At 36.2% G+C, this 19321-nt stretch overlaps 1 protein-coding gene across 1 annotated transcript; it reads left to right on the top strand.

Annotated features, from left to right (window-relative positions):
• Window positions 1-1654: 1654 nt before the first annotated feature.
• On the top strand, window positions 1655-6472 carry TBL5 (TRICHOME BIREFRINGENCE-LIKE 5). Its single transcript, XM_068471539.2, has 5 exons — window positions 1655-2379; window positions 4173-4365; window positions 4897-5090; window positions 5466-5624; window positions 6063-6472. The coding sequence occupies exons 1-5, from the start codon at window positions 1775-1777 to the stop codon at window positions 6403-6405; spliced, it is 1494 nt and encodes a 497-aa protein (XP_068327640.2). The 5' UTR covers window positions 1655-1774; the 3' UTR covers window positions 6406-6472.
• Window positions 6473-19321: the final 12849 nt, after the last annotated feature.

Below are 19321 nucleotides of genomic sequence, written 5' to 3'. Positions count from 1 at the left end.
CTTGAAGAGCTCAATAAAACTGCTGAATACCTAAAAAGTGAATTTCAAATGAAAGACCTTGGAAACAAAATTTTGTCTCGGCCTGCAGATCGAGCATTGTGCTAGTGGAATTTTGGTCCACCAATCAGCTTACATTGAAAAAAATCCTAAAGCGATTTGGCATGGACAAGGCTTATCCACTCAGCAAGCCAATGGTTGTTCGTTCTTTGGACATTAAGAAAGATCAATTTCGTCCAAAAGAAGATGATGAACTGGTCATTGGTCCAGAAGTACCATATTTGAGTGCAATAACTGCTTTATTGTATTTAGCACAATGTACTAGACCAGATATAGCTTTTTCAGTCAACTTGTTAGCAAGGTATAGCTCTGCTCCAACAATTCGTCATTGGAAGGGAGTTAAAGATGTATTGCGATACTTTCGTGGGACAACATACATGGGTCTCTTATACTCAAAGAAATCCATAAATGACCAGTTCCTTGTTGGATATGCAGATGCTGGTTTTCTCTTTGATCCGCATAAAGTCCGCTCACAAACTGGATATGTGTTCAAGAATGGAGATGCAGCAATCTCATGGCGCTCAACAAAGCAAACATTAGTTGCTACATCTTCAAATCATTCAGAAATACTTGCTTTACATGAAGCAAGTCATGAATGTTCTTGGTTAAGATCAACGATCCATCATATTCAGAATTCATATGGTCTACCTTCAAAGACAGACACTCCAACTATCATTCATGAAGATAATGCAGCATGTGTTGCCTAAATGAAGGAATGATTCATCAAGGGCGATAAGACTAAATACATATCTCCAAAGTTTTTCAGTGCACATGAGCTCCAGAAGGCTAAAGTTATTGAAGTCAGACAAATCTGTTCTAATGAAAATCTGGTAGATTTGTTCACCAAATCCCTACCAAAGTGCACGCTTCAGAAGATAATGCAAAGTATCGGATTACGTCGACTTACCAAATAACTAAATTTGGAGAATGCAGAATCAGGGGAAGATATATATATCAGGGGGAGCATCCATGATACATGCATGTTGTACTCTTTTTCCTTCGATTAGGATTTTTTCCACTGGGTTTTTCTTATCAAGGTTTTAATGAGGCAACATAAGCATATTTAACACTATATCAACAATCCAAGTAAAGTTGTACTCTTTTTCCTTCGCTATGGTTTTTTCCCACTGGGTTTTTCCAAGTAAGGTTTTAACAAGGCAACTGAAGTTGATATATGGGCATCCAAGGGAGAGTGTTGAAAACGTTGAAAACATTGGCATTGTTATGGATGTCCACACACAGGTTTTTCAATGCCCACATATGAGATGTAGACTTTGGAAACAAAAGGTTTGTATTTTCAAAGTCGTGTGACATAAATTTCAACCTGTAATAATGCGAGTTGCTCTATAAATAGAGCATTCAACTGCAATCAAAATACAGAGAGAAAGAAAGGAAAGATCAATAACATCATTATCTATTCCTACCTTCTTTATTTGTCATCCTCTTGTGCTATAGGTACAGTGTAATATTTTACATTTGTTTTGCTCCTGTTACTAGTAAATGTTATCTCTCTAACTTTAATCTATTTTATATCAACAAAGAATTAAAAGAAAAAGAAAAAAAAAAGTAGGTAAACAAAGAAAGATTTACAATAGACAACCCTATTATTTGATTAAACAAAATTAAAACATTCCATTTCCCCATCGGGAAGTTCACTGCCTCTCTCTCTCTCGGCAATTACACAGCCTCCACTCTTCACTCGATAGCAAATGCTGAAATGGCAGTGGCAACAACAACATCCAATTCCACGACCCAAAAGAATCGCTACACCTTCACTGCTCTCCTATTCATCACCCTCTTCCTCTTCGCCATTTTCGTCTTCTCCAAACGAGCTCTCGAGCCTTCTCTTTTTCTCTACAAAGATCTCCTTCCCAAAATCCCATCTTTTTCTTCCTCGCTTACCCATTCCAATCTCTCTCTCCTCAACTCCACAACCCCACTAAAGGTAGCTGTAGACCCACCTTCTCCTCCTCTTCCTTGTCCTCCTCCTCCTCCTTCTGGCACCGATTCCCCCTCCCCAGAACCAGAGGAGCCACCAACCCACCAACCCATTTCGTCCAATTCAGAAACTGATGAGCCGACGGAGTCCAATGACGGAACTGAGCAAGACCCAGGTAGTGGAAATGGGAACCCATTCGGGGAAATGGGTGAAATTGGGTGTGATTTGTATGCGGGGACTTGGGTGAAAGACGAGCATTATCCGCTTTACGAACCGCGTTCTTGTCCATATGTCGATGAAGCTTTTGATTGCCAGAGCAATGGAAGGAGTGACTCTGAGTATCTCAAATGGCGGTGGAAGCCTCAGGGATGTGATCTTCCAAGGTATCTCTTTTCTGCTTTATAATTGTCTCTTCTCTGTTGTGGTTCAAAGTAGTTGTAATCTTCCGAGGTATCTTCTTTTGGAAGAATATGCGTAATGGCTTCCATGTAGCTGCAATAACTAACTCGTACTATCTAATTTGAATGTCTACCAAGGATATAGATTTGACTAAAGTTCAAGCTCAATTACAGTTTAGGACCCTTTAGGTTGCCAATCGTCTTGTTTGCTTGAGAAAGCTTGCATCGACGAGGTCTGGAAATTTTTTTTTTGTGTAACGGACATAGATAACAAAAGCTTCTCATGAAAAACTAAGTTTTATTTATTTTATCCCATGAAGCAACCTTTCTGAGAAAAGGATGCTTGATGTCTCGTCATAAATAGAAATTTTGTTCAGATATTCTGCGTTTCTAGACCCTCCGTTTGTAGATTGCAAAAAAGGCAACCTCCCATTCACTTGTTATTGGTTATCACTTATCACTAGATTCATTACAACCATTGCATCCATTGGTATTGTGCTCTCTGTTTAATCACTCTTCCAAACATGTGCATATTTTCCTAAATCGACTTCATGCCTAGGAAGTTGCCTAAATTCAGCTTTTTCCTGTCTCATTAACAGCTTCTTCATGATGAGAAAGGGCTTGAGGCCAGTGATAAAATATGAATTTTGGAATCTCATTAAGTAAATGTCACCAAGGAAAATTTTATGCCGTTATACTAGAGTTCAGTAATTGGAGGTACATATATATAAATAATTGTCGAGAATAAGGCACATTTGATAAATCAAGGGAATCATTGAACCCATGATAGGATCATAGGAGGTAGTCAAAGCTAGAACCTATCTTCAAGGACATGATTCCTTGGATAGCATGATGATTATGGTGAAATGCTGCAACGAATTGAAATTGGAACTGGATCAGGATCTGATGAGAGAGGTGAAGCCAATCGATGATAATGATCTCATTACATAGAGGTGAACTTAAAGAGTTATGGTGATCTGGTTACAGAGGTGATGCCCATGGATGGCAACTGGTGGTTTGACTGCAGGGATGAGGGATGCGATGGAGGTGATCAGGATTCAGGAGTCAACTAACATCTTAGTAGGGGCTAGTTAACCGTATAGTTTTAAGAAAAGGAGCTAGTTAATGTATAGTTTCAAGAAATCACCAATTTTTTAAGTTTCCCTTTATGGAGATCCCCCCTGCACAGCCAGTGATGTTGAACATCTGATAACCTTGCATGAATTTGAAGGATTGAAACATCTCCTTGCCAAAGATGAGTCATTCATATATTTGAACTGCCATGGGAAATATTGGACCAGTACATAAAATTAGGGCTGAATACTGATATTTTTGCAATGAGTAGTTTACGGATGTATATTTACAAATTGAACTTTCAGATATGGTTTTGGGAAATGAATTACAAATGGAGTCTAGAGATATCATGATTGCTCAGTTTGGTTCCTTCAATTCGCAGCATCATTTGCCTCTTTGACTACAAGTTTAGAGTTTAGAGAGTTTGATGGTTTGCATAGTCCTCAAGTTTTATGCTACTTGTTCTATGTCCAGCCTCAGTGCAATGTAACTAGTTCCACTTCCAGCCTTATTTCAATGTAATTTTTGTAGCATGCTCTCACTGAAACATTATTGAAAAGGATTTCCTAGTAACTATTTGTTTCAGTATTTGAATCATTATTTTAACATCTTATTTTACTTTGGTTGTATTTGTCTCCTTGTTAATGAAAATTTATCAATTTGTTGGGATTACATTTTGTTTTGACACTCACTGTCACTCGTAGGTTTAATGCAACAGACTTTTTGGTGAGATTACGGGGTAAAAAGTTGATGCTGGTAGGAGATTCCATGAATCGGAACCAGTTCGAGTCAATCCTTTGCCTCCTCCGTGAGGGCTTGCATAATAAAAGCAGAATGCGCGAGATTCACGGCCACAAAATAACTAAGGGAAGAGGTTACTTTGTTTTCAAATTCGAGGTAATTTAGATCCTTGTGCTCCTAATTTTCCATTTCGTGGACATATATGATTTGCACTTCAGGAAATTTTTTCTTGATAACTTGTTGCTTTCTCAAGCATTGATTGGTTAGTATAATTTCGAGCCCCATTAGCCATTTGGAAAGGTTCACATGTATAATTCATGTTACTTAAAAGGTAGAAGTACTTTCATTGAACATGCTAAATCTGTGTGTGTGTGTGTGTGTGTGGGCAAGTTCACACATGCATCCGCGTGCATGTTTGATCATTCTAAATTGACTTCTACCAGGTTTGATAGAAAGCTTACCTTCTGGAACACAACTTCTAACAGACACTCCACATTTGGTTTGAGGATTGACATCACAATATTTTGTTCTGGCTGAAATTATCAAAGTTAAATCCAATTTTCCATAATTAGTTTTTCAGCATGCAGAATTACATCATATTCGTTTTAAGGTCAACGTAGATTTGGGGAGTCAATGGATCACTAAGTACCCTTAGTGATTATGAGGGTTTCTGATGATCTTGGACAGGACTATGACTGTACAGTAGAATTTGTGAGGTCACATTTCCTGGTGAAGGAAGGAGTCCGCATTAATGCGCAAGGGAGTTCAAATCCAACTCTCTCAATAGATCAAATTGACAAGACTGCTAAACGTTGGAAGAGGGCTGACATTCTTGTATTTAACACTGGCCATTGGTGGACTCATGGAAAAACTGGTCGAGGGTACATGCTTATCTCATATTTACTTTTCATACATTTGTTCTGCAGATCGGAATATAGTTTTCTGGTTCATTCAGGGGTGTTCACCACTGGTTTGTTTTGGGCGTTTCTTCCTTTTTAAAATTTTTTTGGGTGGTTGAAAACATAAGATCATCCATAGTACTGTTAATATCCAGCGAGGATAAATAAAATTTGAAATGCTGAAAAGTAATATGATGTCCATGCATTTCTTACCAAGAAAATTACTTGATTAGCTTATATTGATGACAACTAATTGAAACGTAGTCTGGTTGAGCGGTGCATTAACTCTTCCTTAGGCCATTTTTACTTCTGTAAAAGATACTGGAGCACTGGAGTAATATGACTTACTTCTCACAGGAAAAGCTACTATAAAGAGGGAGATTATCTTTATCCAAAGTTTGATGCATCTGAGGCCTACAGAAGAGCTCTGAGGACATGGGCCAACTGGATTGATCTTAATATTAATCCATCAAAGCAGTTGGTCTTCTATCGTGGTTACTCTTCTGCCCATTTCAGGTATATTCAACTACTTAATCCTTTCATCTTTCGTGTCCTTTTCAGTTCATATGAGACAACTAGGAGGGTATTTTTATGTAATTTGCTTTTCTGGTCTTGGAAAACATGCTTTGTCAAAATTCCAACAAAAAAGATAAAAGATGAATCCGGGGATTTTTGTCTAAATTTTTTTTGTGGTCTTGTTCGAGTGGTGGTTGATTTAGGAGGTCTCCCACTTTACATTGATATGATGAGAAACAGAACCAAATTTTGGGATAAACAACGCCTACAACAAATTCCTAAGCACTTAAGAGAATGAACAATTACTTCGGTGTTCTATTTATTATGGCAAGTGTTTGATCGAAAATTTATTATGTTCCCGTGTGTACAGCACATCAGAGCATACTAGAAACTCCCGTATATGATATATTTCTATTAATTCCAAACTCTTGAAAGCAGAGGTGGAGATTGGGATTCAGGTGGGTCATGCAATGGAGAAAAAGAACCAGTCTTAAGTGGAGCCATACTTGATAACTATCCTTTGAAAATGAAGATAGTGGATGAAGTGATCAAAGATATGCGGATTCCAGTGAGGCTGCTGAATGTGACAAGGTTGACCAATTTCCGCAAAGATGGCCATCCATCGATCTATGGCAAGAATGCAACTGCTGGCAAAAAAGTTTCCACAAGGAAGCAAGACTGCAGCCATTGGTGCGTTCCTGGGGTCCCTGATGCATGGAATGAGCTCATTTATGCCACTTTAGTTTTACAGAAAACGAACTCAAAGAGTAAAATTTCATAGGGTTTTCTCGATTTACCACGAGAGTAATTACTATATACATATGGAATGGAATATCTGCATTCTTTTACTTGACCAAGAATCAGTTAAACGGGCGTAGAAGAGGAGGTTGTTCATGTGTATAGGGATCACACGTATCAATCCCAGGCGATGTGGGGTTATGTATTTTCTGTGTTGGCCAACCCTTGTCCAACATACAACTCATTCCTTCCCTATGAGAGCAGTTCCATCGGGGCTTGATAGCCCGGCACCCAATCCAAAAAATGGACCGGCCTCCCTCATTTATGCTCCACCCCAGCCTAATAGGTTGGCACCCAGTCCAAGCCAGGCCATAGGCCGGCCCAAAATCGATATACATGTTGACTGGCCCATTTGACGTCATGCTAACACCAGCGTGGTGTCAGAGGCTGTTTGAATTTTTTTTTGCGCCAGGCGCGTGGGAAGCACATGCGACTGGACGTGCGTCGTCAACAAGAATCCAGAGTCGAGGCCCGCTTGCGCAAGCGCACTAAGCACACCGATAGGGAGGCCATGTGGTGGGTCTTGAGCCGTTGGATTTCCAACGACTAGTTTTCTGGACCGTTGGATTTCCAACAGTCAAAAAGTTTTGAATTTGAATTTTGATTTGGACCGTTCGATCACAGATCAATGATCCACGTTTTTCCCCCAAAAATTTAAAAAAAAATTAAAAAAAAAAAGGCACAACGGTTAGAATTATGACCGTTGGCCACATGTCAATTTATAGGCTGTTGGATTTGAAAATTTTTCAAATCCAACGGTCCAAATTAATTACCTAAATTAAAATTGAATATTTAGTGTGTTTTTTTAAGCCTATTTGATGAGTTCATGTAATTTTATTATGATAATGACACATGGCGTGATGAGATTAGTTAAAAATCCTATCCGAAATGAAAACAATTTATTTATTTATTATTTATAAAAAAATTAATAATATTTTAAATAGGTTGGGTGCTAGGGCATTTTGTAGAGGTGAAGATGCATTTGACCTATTACTGTTTATTGAGGTCTATCACTATTCATTGAGTCGATTAAATGGGCTGGGTGTTGGAGCATTTTTTTTGGACTGGAGTTGCTCTAAGAAGTCATTCTTTCTCTGTAGCCAAGTCACTATTAGTAAGATGTTTGACAGACTGTGATTTACAGATAAAGAAAAATGTGCGATGAGTCAAGCATTGTTCCAAGTAAAATTCACTCCTGAAAACCAGCTTACAAGAGAAGGTGGTCATGTGCTACCAAAAGCTCGTATTCATTTTCTTATTCTTATTTGTCAATGGTCAAGTCATGCATTTTTTTTCTTTTATGGAAATAGTATTACGTTCTTTCCACTTTGTTTAACCATGTTTTTCGGGTCAATGAATGGACGGCCCATAAGGAGAAATGTTATAATGATTGCTAATGAGATTGCCTATTTCTTGGATTTCCATTCTTCACTTATGCAGTCTTCCATGAGAATTTACACGGTACGGGTGTAGTGTCACAGTAGCGTTTATGTAATGTTATGATTAACCTTCTTTCTACTTAACATTGTACCATTAAATCCCGTATTTGGTTCTATTCTTACCAAATACAATTTTGAATCATATTATTCTTAGTTCATTGTGAGGCTAAGTCTACCATTTTTTCTTTAGTGTAGATAATATTATTTATTCTAAAAAAAAAAAAAAATTAACAATATACGGTATACGTGTCCCATGAAAGTGTCTTTGCATCCGCTTCTATTTGCTTCTTTCTTTGACGGGCCCCGCTGTCGGTATCTTGCCGGATTTTTCAAACCCCGCACTTGGTTAAAGCTCAAGGAAAACTCAACTCGGTGGACCCTGACATGGGTTCAATTCAAATATAATCATATAGAGAAACTGCATAGTTTATCAATAAAAGAGTCACGTTATTTATTTTATTTTATTTTATTTTTTTATAGAAGATCGATATGATTGTATTGAAACAAACAGTGGCAGAGTTAGAATTTTAGCTTACAAAGGCCCAACAAGTCTCAATCCAAAACACTCTTCTAATCTTGCAAAGTTACTCTGCCTTGTGGCGAGCAACCATCCATCGTCTCCTGATTTTACAAAAATTACTCCGCTTTGTGGTGACCAAACCGACCATCGTCATATGGGTTTGGTATGGTGTCGCCCTCATCATCCTCTTCCTTAAACCTAAACTCCAAGCCTTTCTGACTTTCTTCCTCTCTCACTTCTCAGAGCCTACAAGCAACGGGTTGTCTGAACTCCATAGAAGCCACCAACCTCAAATCAAACCTGATGAAAAAAATTAAAGTAAAAACATTGGATTGGAGCCATGAACCTATGGAAAAACCCTGAAAATCATAAGTAATACTAATTTTTTTTTTTTTTTTTGCGTAAAAACGTGTTGACGAAAAATATTGTTAAACACCTTATGCGACAAACAGATTAGTCGGGCAAAGGGGCTTTGCACAACGACAACAACTGTTTGTTGCACAAAGAGTGAGAAAAAACGCAGGTAGGGGGAATTTGGCGCCAAAACCTCGCAAAACCTTTGCGCGACACGGTTTTCGTCGTGCAAAACATTCTAAAAATGGTCAGTGGCCCTTTTAAGACTAAATATTTACTGCAAGGTTTGTGCGACGCAATGTTCATGGCGCAAAGATTTGAGCGATAAAATATGTGTTGTACACAATGAGTGGGTTAGCAATTTAAGGCGCGTATTTACTACGGACTTTGCGAATTCGTCGTGCAAAGGTCTGACAATTTAGCAATTAATTTTTAATATGCTTTGTCTTATTATTACAGGCGACGATGGTGGAGATGAGCTAGGTTGTTCTTCAAGAGGCAACTTCTCAGCTTCCCCTAGACACCCCGATCGAGAATGTGACACTGGCTGAGGATGCAAGTCTTCATATCCTCACTCAGACTCTCAACCAAGTCCTCGGTCCTAGGCCGGGAAGGTTTACCAGGGGATGGGAAATTCTCATCATCGGGACACAACGATCTATTCTTCCAAGCAGCCCACGGGCTAGGTCACTGAATTAAAGCAAGAAGTGGCTGACCTGAAGCAATAGTTCGCGGCCTAGGGGAGTTAGATGTTCTTGATCTTACATGCCCTTCAGTTGTCCGACATCTGTCTTTCACCAGATTCTCCTCATGTAGTAGTTGACCTCTCTTCACTTTTTATTAGGCTTTTTTTTTCCTGGATATTATTAAAAATTTTGACTTATACGTACATTTGCATTTATAGTATAGTTACATAATTTTATTATTATTTTTAATTATAATATTTCCAAAGTATTTATTTAGTTATGGAAGTTTTAAAAATAAAAAAAATAATAAAAAAAAGTAAAAAAGTAAATTTCTAAACCTTGCACAACAAATATCATCGTCGCATAACAATAAAAGCAACAAAAAAATTTTGTGGCACAGATTCCTAAACAACGAAATGTTCACCGTTAAATAACATTAAAATTAATTGACTTCTGTTGGATAATGCTTACTTGACGAAGGTGTTCGTCGCGTGTGATATTACCTAACGTCGTAATATTGTCACCATTAGTACCACATGTTTTCGCTCTGCAATATTTTATGCGACAAATTTGTCCTTTGTCGTGCAAGCAATATGTGACAAACTGTATTTCGCTCATCGCACAAACGATTTTTTCACGAACTTTCCGCAATGACATCTCTGCAACGAAGTTTTCATCACGAATGTTTAAGGGACAAAAATCATCCTTGTGCGGCGAACATTTCGTCGCAAGAACTGTTAAACGTAGTAATGTATCACATTTTTGGGCCACAAGAAAACAATACAACAAAATCTTCTATATACCGAGGTTTTGCGTCCTTTCTTTGTAATAGGTTACTAAAAGCAAAGAAGCAAAAGTTTACGACATCCAAACACGCTATGTAATACTGCTTTTGGATTAGGTAGTTGATAATTAAGATATAATTTGGACCAAAAATAATAACATGTTCGGAATTAGAAGGGTGAATTACTTTTCAAAACTAAAATTTTGTTTGGTAACTATTTTCAGTTTTCTTTTTTTTTTTTTAAATTGAAAACCAAAAGTTAAAACTACTTTTGAGTTTTCAAAATTTCCCTTGAATTTTCAGTTTTGATTTTTTATTTTTTTTAAATTGAAAATTAAATGTAGTTATCAAACAAGATTTTAGTTAAAAAAAAATTAACTAAAAACTGAAAACGATTATCAAACGCCCCTTAGTATGGAAAACTAAATGGTGATTGGCATAGAGTTAGGTTTGGTAGCCACCCTATGTCATCTATTCTATATATATAAAGGGAGAAGGCCAGTTTGGTGAAGCTTTCCAAAATGCCAAAAATGCCCATTTGTTTCTTTCACGATCAAAACCTAAAAAATTCAAAAAACGAGGACAAACTGGTAAAAAATCATAACTAAAAAAAAGCTATATTGGAAAACAAAATAAATAAATAAAAAAGAAAACGTAGTGAGTAACTGATCAATGCAATGTTGCTAATTGATCTTTATTTGCCACTCAGCACTACGGTCTGGTGGTATTCCTCTTCACTTGGAAGTGAGAGGTTTTATGTTTGAATCTCATGGATGGTGAATTCGATACCAAATTAGGCTGCCCATTATATGGCTTATGACACACCCTGACCGGAATGTCAACTAGGACTCCAAGTCGAACTGTGTTGGTTGACACCTGGAAGGTGACGAAGCCATAAAATATAGTGATGTGAAAAATGTGAATAAATTTAAACCTAAAAGCACCTAAAGACCAAAGTGCGCTGTGAGCGGGAATGAACCCATTTCACACGCGATGTTAGAGCATAAGTAAAGTACAATAGTGTGGGTAATGATCATACCCTCAGATGTAGCCACCCATACTGAGATTCGCCAAGAATCCTCGTCGATACGAACTTCAGTAGCTAAAACCTGGAGGGGTGAAAAACAGAAAATGTGAATGGGCAAAAACAAAGCTTTTTAGAACCATTTCTCTTTCCAAAAATAATAACCCCTCACCGTAAAGCCCGTATAATTTCCCAGAAAATAATACTGTAAACATATATGAAAACTATACTCGAGAATAACCAAACCATGTGTATGCCATGACAATCATCTCAACCATGAATAAGTAAGCCAGGTGAATTGCACTAATATAAAGTGACATATTAGCCGGAGTCACCTAACGTGACCTGTACGGCTGAATCTATAACTCAACAATCAAATCAAATCCTGCACACAAGTCAGAACCACCTATGTTGTCTGTACGACAGGCTAGGTGTAAATACGTACGCTCAAGTGCTACGATCACATAAAGGCTATGCGAAGTATCGTAAGCCACCTACGAGTTGAAACCACCTAATGTGGTCTGTATGACAGGCTGTCACTTGCCTTGGATCCAAGGTGAACGTATGGTGAGGGAGGTGAACGATCACGTGAAAGCTAAACCTTACCCTCGGGCGGAGCACTAACACTGGGGTGTAAGATATAAATCACTAAAAGCAACTCATCATAATCATACACACTACCATCACAACCACTAACATCATAATGTACTCACTTGTAGTTTACCTGGGCTCCGCAACATCATGTAACATTATGCATGACTACACTAATGCATATACTAAAATATAACGCAAGTATGACATGGCATTTCAATCACATTTCATTTAAAACAATTTCTGGGAAAAACGTAAAGTATACATACGTATATATAGAAAACCAAAAGCCCACTCACCTGGAGTTTGCACTACAACTCCCTAGCATGATTATCTAGATGTCTCGAACGACAGTCGCCTAAAGCAACTATCAAATCACATCTCAGAATCCTTACTAATAGAACATGTAATTTACATAAAACACATCCCCCAAGGACGATCTAGAATGATTTGAGACACATTGACCGAAAATCAATCGTTGGTCAAAGATCGACGGTAGGGTCCACAACCCTACGTAACTCAATCCTCAGAAATCTGGAGCCTTCCAAGTTAAATAAAATCACCAAAATATCCCTAACTTTAAACGTTAATAACTTTCGTTATAACTCCCAAATCACGCCTTGTTTGCGCCCACGCGTTCGCAACAATGAGTACTATAAGAATACGCCAAGAAAACGAACCTTATGTAACATGACACGGCAGTCAACAAAAGTCAACACTTTGCCTCGAAGGGCATTTTCGTAACTTCACTTATTAAAATTATAAAAATCATAATTTTTAGGAACGGGTTCTCACAGCTTAGCTGAACTTCTCCTCCCCGTAGTCTAAAAATGTCGATGTACTCAAAAATAAAAAATAAAAAAATAATTAAACAAAAAGTAGATAAATAGATGCTAAAAAAAAAAACCAATCCAAAAAAATGAAAAATGAAAAAAATGTTGGAAACATGGGACTGTGGGAGATATTGCAGTTTTCAAACTGCTTTCATTAATTGAATAAAATATAAAAAATAAAAAGAAACGTAATACGTTTACAGTTAGAACTGCTATTCAACAGTTGAAGGCTTGAACCATGCAATGGGAGCGGTTTTGTGGAACGCAAACGTGCATGGAAATAAAAGCAAACGTGGGATATGATCATATGAAGCAATTTTGCAGGAAGAGGTAAATAAAACAAAAAATAAAAGAGAGAATTTGAACATAACAAATTTAAATTGTTTTGCTGGAGAAGATGAAATTGGAAAAAAAACCAACAAGAACTGGTCCTTTGAGAAAGTCGGTAATAAAATTTCTTTTGTGGTTAATTGAGTTTTATTCCTATTCTAATTTCTCAATTATTAATCTTTTGTGCTTTGTTCTCTATCACAAGGCTCCTTATTCCTTAATGTTAATCTTCTCATGCATTTTCACAGGATTATTGAATATAAGTTCTTCTACCATCAATCAATCGCTGGGATTTTCATAATAATAGTGTAACAAACAATGAACAAGGTTTGAAATTTGTTTTCTTTGTAAACAATATTGCCATTTTGTTTTTGCATTGGGGAGGCTTTGGCAATGGTTAATTTTTTTGTTTTCGTTTTCATCTTTTATTACAAATTATTCATTGTTTTATATAGTAGTTTTTATATTTCCAGTACTAAAGTAATTTTCATTCATCATTTTACCATCATATTTCAGACTAAATGCAAAAGACAATAAAGTATGAACATGGCATTAGATTTCAAACTGCTATGAGCAGTTGCCATTTGATTTCACATTTAATTGATCGTCAGTCTCTCATCCTCAGTGTCTAAGGTATTTTCTTCCACCGTTTTCTTCCTATTTGTCTGCTTTGGCTTTTAACTTTTATCTCCCTTTCTATCCTGCGTTTTAATTTCAGATTCTGGGATAGTTTCTATTAATCCATTATCCCCATTTTTTCCCCATTTTTTTCCTGCTTTTTCCCGTACAAAGCCAGTCTTTTTCCTACTTTTTCCCTTATAAAGTGCATTGCAAGAAGGCGGAGCATCATATGGCCATTTTAAAAGGTAACTCCCCGGAATCTATTGCTTAATTTATATTTTTCTTATGGGCTGTGATTGGGAATTTAAAGACGAAGAGACAGGGAAGAAATGGTACTCTTGGTACTCTATTCCCAAAAGTTTATGGAATTTTGATTTTGGAAAAATGAAACTCAAAAGTTTCTCTTTATTGTTATTACGGTACCTTAATAATTTGCCCCTTTTCTTTGAACATGTTTGTCAGTCTTAATCAGACATTGGACATATTAGTTATACATGCCATGCAATTTAAATTGATTTTAAGCTTATTTGCTTTCTCTGATGTACTATAAATCCCTCCCTTGGCTTTGTTTGCAATCTTTTTTGGATTAATTCTTCATTTTCTCCCAAGTTTGTATCTGTTTGACGTAGGAATTGTTCTTTTATGTCTATCATATGTTTTAATTGTTATTATTTCAATGTAAGTCCTTCCTGGGAGAGTCTAACATATACTGCTCTTCTCAAGCGTCAAAAGAAAGAAATTGAGGAGCTTGGAGCTAAATTGCAGGTTAATTTTTCATTTGTATTAATTGTCGACATCCATGTATGATAATAATTATAAATATAGGCTGTGTACGTAAATTAAAGGAATTTAAATATTCCGCATGTTTTGGGAATCTCATTCAGAACATTGGCCATAGGAAATCCTCAATCTGCAAAACACGTTAATGCAGGTTTGGAATATACACGTTATGTTTATTGTAATTAGTTGAATTCAAGTGTCTGGAATATGCATATTTTCTGTGCAGACTGAGTTAGAGAGGGAGCATATGGCTTTGGCGTTGAAGGAAAAAAAAGGGCCCAAGCTGAGAGAGAGAGAACATGGTGCAACAACAAGCTAAGAAAATTGAGAACCTGAGCTCAATGGTGTTGTATTCAAATAGAGATGAGAATCGCGATTGCTTTAAAAAGGTTTGCATGACTAATTAATTGTCATTGCGGACTTCTGTATAATGTGTTGATGTTAATATTTATGTTCAATTCCTAATTTTGTTCTGAAAATGAAAAATAACTACTTCATAGTGTAAAATTCTATTATCTATAAACACAAAATATGTGCTTGACATTATAATGTGTCGGCAGTGATATAAGATTTAAACACTCTCTGTTGAACCGATAGCTTTAGCACGTTACAGGTTAGGAGGTGTGGTCGACGGCCGCCAGTGCCAACTCAAGAACTCAAGACAAGCCTCCAATTTAGCCTTCACACACTTCATCCTTTTTATTAAGTGCAAGTGGAGATGGCGACCCAAAATAATAACTAGCCACGGTATACTTCAGTTATCCATTTTATTATTTGTCATTTGCAGAGATAAATAGAGCAGTTATGTACTATGAGTATCAGATTTCTTTGTCTACATTGCAGGTAGTCAAATGTTTGTTAAAATGGCTTTATTTGCAGTTTACAACTTTCATTGGAATAATATTTGATTGAGTTAAAACTTTGATTTATGAATTTACACGTTTTTATTTCTTCTACCAGCTTCCTGTGGCATAAGCATTGGATTTATTCATTTTAAAAAAATATATTTAGGTGTTTTGGAAAAGATATTTATGCGCATAAAGGCTATTATGCTTAACCAAATCGTCCCCACTGGCTAGCTTCATCAGCCTATGTTTGTGAGGCAAAAAGGAGATGACTTGGTTGTTTAATCAAGTTAATTATTTGATTAAAACTTCAATTCGTTGTGGCTACTTATTAACTGTTATTTAATGGAATTTAGTTTTCTCATTCAGGATTATGTTCACTTTGCGGGGAATTGAAATAGTAATTAGAGAAGTTTGATCGTCTATGAGGTAACTTGCGAATCTATTAAATTTTAGTTATGGCTCTCACTTTTGACTGCTTTTTCTTAATTTCTTTTTATATAACAACATTGTTAATTGTCTTCATATGTTCAGATTGATTTCTTTTGTTTTTGTTTTTGTTTTCTGTTACACCATATGTTTAATAACAATGATGTATATACAAATATGTTTTTGGCAATGTACAATACAGTCATGCAAGTGGCTATTAACCACAGTAGTGGAAAGGTTTTGAGCATTTGCATGACTGTGTGGGTTCGAACTCTGTCGGTGGCTCATCTAACATTTAATAAAATCTATCATTTAACAAAAAAAAAAAAAAAAAAAATGCAATACAGTTTGGGGCAAAAAACAATGAGAGTCTCTGCACGCACTTCATTTGCGATTTAGAGGGAAGAATTTACTCTCGCTTTTGAGACAGTTTCCCGAATTTGACTACATTTTAAGTTTTTGCCTAAATAGTTGGACGAGGCCATCTCATTTGGCAACGAGATCCTATGTATTTTTAGTAATCACTTACGAAATATAAGAATATCTAAATCAACCCATTTTTGAGGCGTGTAACGCCCGTGATGCAAAAATACCTACCGCATACGCGTAAGCGCGTGCGGAGAGGCTAGTTTAGTATAAACTCACATAATTATGATTTTGGTTAGTAGCTGTATATATGTGCCTTATGCATTCAGTATGGTAATTAGACTGCCATTCTATATACCAAACTACTTGGCTAATTGCCATCTCTACTGTCATACAATTATAATCTTCATCGTGATAGCAAGCTCTATAACTTTCCTACTTTTCATCAAATATTTGATTTCTTAATAGGAAGAAAAAAATTAAACCTTGAACACAATACGGTTATTCAGTTATTGTCATTCTTTTTTTTTTTTTTTTTTTTGAAGAAGAAGAAGAAGAAGAAAAGTACATTATTCATTGATTGGAAGAGAATAATGTGCATACATGAGTCTCAATAAAAATTTTGCTAGAATTTCAACTCGGCCGAAGGAAAAAAAAAAAGGTCCCGCACAAACAACTCGAACAGTTATCCATCCTCAATAATCAATTGGTTTACAAATTGTCAATTTCTTTATTTCTGTTTAAGTATTATATATTTTATTTAATTGAGATTTTCTAAAATTATGGCTGGGAAAATTGAAATGTTTTTCTGCTTGACTTGCAGATGGAAAAGAGGTGGAGTTACTGTGATTAAACTGTAACATTGGAGACTTCAAGTTCGGGTTGACATACAGTAGGTCATAAGTGAGATGACAAAGTAATTATATGTTATTATTATTTTGTAACATGTTTGATGCCATATCATGATGTGCCATTTGTGTTTTATTGCTGTGTGACGTTGGATATGCACTTTTGAGGTCAAATAAGTGCTGTTGTATAGTTGTTCCCACAAATGTGTAAGAAGGTGTCATGGTTTTAAATTCTAAAGTTATTAAGTTTTCAAGAATAGGCTATTTTAGACCGTTTATTTCTTTTCTTCTTGTTTGTTATAATTTTTAGTGATTTAATCTTAGCCATGCTTATTGGTTTGAAGAACCTCCCAATGTAATTGTGGATCTTCTTCTTGAGGATAGTAATTCCTAATTTGTTTGGTGCGGGACACTCTTTTTTTTTCAATTCATCCGGTTTGAAATTCCCTGCAATATTTTTATCGATGCCTATTATATGCATGTTATTCTCAAAGTTTGTATGTATTCCTATCATTAATGAATGTCGTACCCTTTTCTTAAAAACTTGGCCATGCTTAGATCGGAGTTCCCACTGCTAATTTTGTGCTCCTCCTTCTTGACAAGTCCACTAATGATTCTGTCTCTCTAGTATCTTTTGTTTTCGTTATACTTCGATGCACCACATATTTGAAGGACTCTGTTACGATATACTCATGTGCTTTTCGCTTACTAAGTCAAATTAAGATTATTATTTGCTCTTATGTGCAACTGGATCATTTATGAACAAGTTAAAGACCAAAATCCCTCAATTATTCCATAGATTCTTTATAGCGAGATGCGATGAATTATATAGCAGCGCAACTTCAATTTGTGGTGGCAAAAGGCCTAGGGTTATGAGTTAAATCAGGGTTTTGGTTACTGCGAGTTGTACGGGTCAAGTTTGGGTCTTGCTTATATGTTATGATGTGGATGGTTTTCCTTTTTGGCTTTGTTTCTTAGTGTCTTTGATGTTCTTTTTTATTTTTATTTTATTTAAATTATGATAATATATTTACACTAAAGGTGATGAAAAAGTTGAACTAAACCACACAATGGGATAGTCTAATTTCGTATTGCCGTCGCCATCCACGAGCGTCGAACCTAGAACCTCTTACTTACAAGTAGAGAAAAATATCACTAGACTGTAGTACTAAGAGATAGTGTTTTTGATGTCTTTAGATGTCTTGTATGGTATTTTTCTAATAAAATGTTGTTTCATCTATAAATAAAATGACCTTCCTTTTTTTACTGAAAGGGTGGCTTTATACCAAAATCCTAGATCTAAAAAGTCCATAGCTGATGGCCCCTTGTTTCGATTTTGAGCATGTGGCATCCTTTCTCCCGTTCTCCTAGCCTTCCTCATTTCTCTTCTCATTGGACTGTCGCAGTTTTGTTTTTTATTTTAGTATTTTCGTCTATAATAGCCTCTTTGGTAAGGTAATTTGTGAGTATCTCCTACTGATTATTTTAATTTTGTGTTCGTGTGTTGTCTGGTTCTCCTAGGTATACTTTGTTGTTTCTGGTGGTTTCCCTAATGGTGTTAAGCACAAAATTCATGTTGGCATGGACACTAATTAGTTCCTCTTCGGAATCAGCACTGCTTGTTGTTAAAGAGTGCCTTCATGTTCGTTATATTGCTATTTTTGTGCACAAAATTTCTCAAGTTCCAAAACGGAAAGTTTTTGACTCTTTCACATGGAATTGATACGGTAGCAACTGGTTTGGCCAAGTTGACGTTTTATGGTTTGTTGAAGTTTATTTGAATTGAGGGCCTTTTGGATTTTATCCAAAATGTCCTAGTTGATGTTTGTATTAGTTTTTAATATTATAATAAAATTGTTACTCAGTACTACGGTCTGGTGGTATTCCTTTTCACTTGGAAGTGAGAGGTCTTAGGTTCGAATCTCATGGATGGCGAATTCAATACCAAATTAGGTTGTCCATTGTATGACTTAGCTGAACTCCCCCTTCCCCTAGTACTATCCCTTCATCTCAATAAAAAAACATATGCTTTTTAATTTATTATTTTTCGAGAATAGTACTATATTCATTGATGTAACCGCACAAGGGATCAACAAGGTGCACAAATGTGGCCTTATCAAATCTTGTTAGGCCTTTTAATCGATCAAACTAAAAGAACTTTAAGAGTGAGGCAGATCATCTTGGTGTTTTTGGAAAGCTCTTCGACGAGCTCTAATATCTAACTGAACGGTGTTGTTTTCGACAGAAAAGCACTGTGAATCGAGGCTGAGAAACAGCGGCTCATTCGAACTTTCTCCACCATATTCAATGACATTAAGAAACATGTATATATGCTATGTTAGTGAGTGATAATTCATCCATTAATTTTTTGCTAGAGTGGGATAATTCATAACTAGATTCAATAAAAAGAATTGTAACGGACTGTTATTTATTTATTTTTATTTTTTTG

This window comes from Pyrus communis, chromosome 16 (assembly GCF_041283825.1).
Source record: "Pyrus communis isolate YQ-2024b chromosome 16, ASM4128382v1, whole genome shotgun sequence".
Taxonomy (NCBI): Eukaryota; Viridiplantae; Streptophyta; class Magnoliopsida; order Rosales; family Rosaceae; genus Pyrus; species Pyrus communis.
This window is presented reverse-complemented; position numbering and strand designations above follow the sequence as displayed.

What these genes read in the sequence shown, in the direction of transcription:
- TBL5 (XM_068471539.2), top strand. Translation starts at nt 1,775, where the DNA reads ATGGCAGTGGCAACAACAACATCCAATTCCACGACCCAAAAGAATCGC. An exon ending in CATGGAAAAACTGGTCGAGG is followed by an intron (nt 5,091 to 5,465) that starts GTACATGCTTAT and finishes TACTTCTCACAG; the next exon opens with GAAAAGCTACTATAAAGAGG. An exon ending in TACTCTTCTGCCCATTTCAG is followed by an intron (nt 5,625 to 6,062) that starts GTATATTCAACT and finishes TCTTGAAAGCAG; the next exon opens with AGGTGGAGATTGGGATTCAG.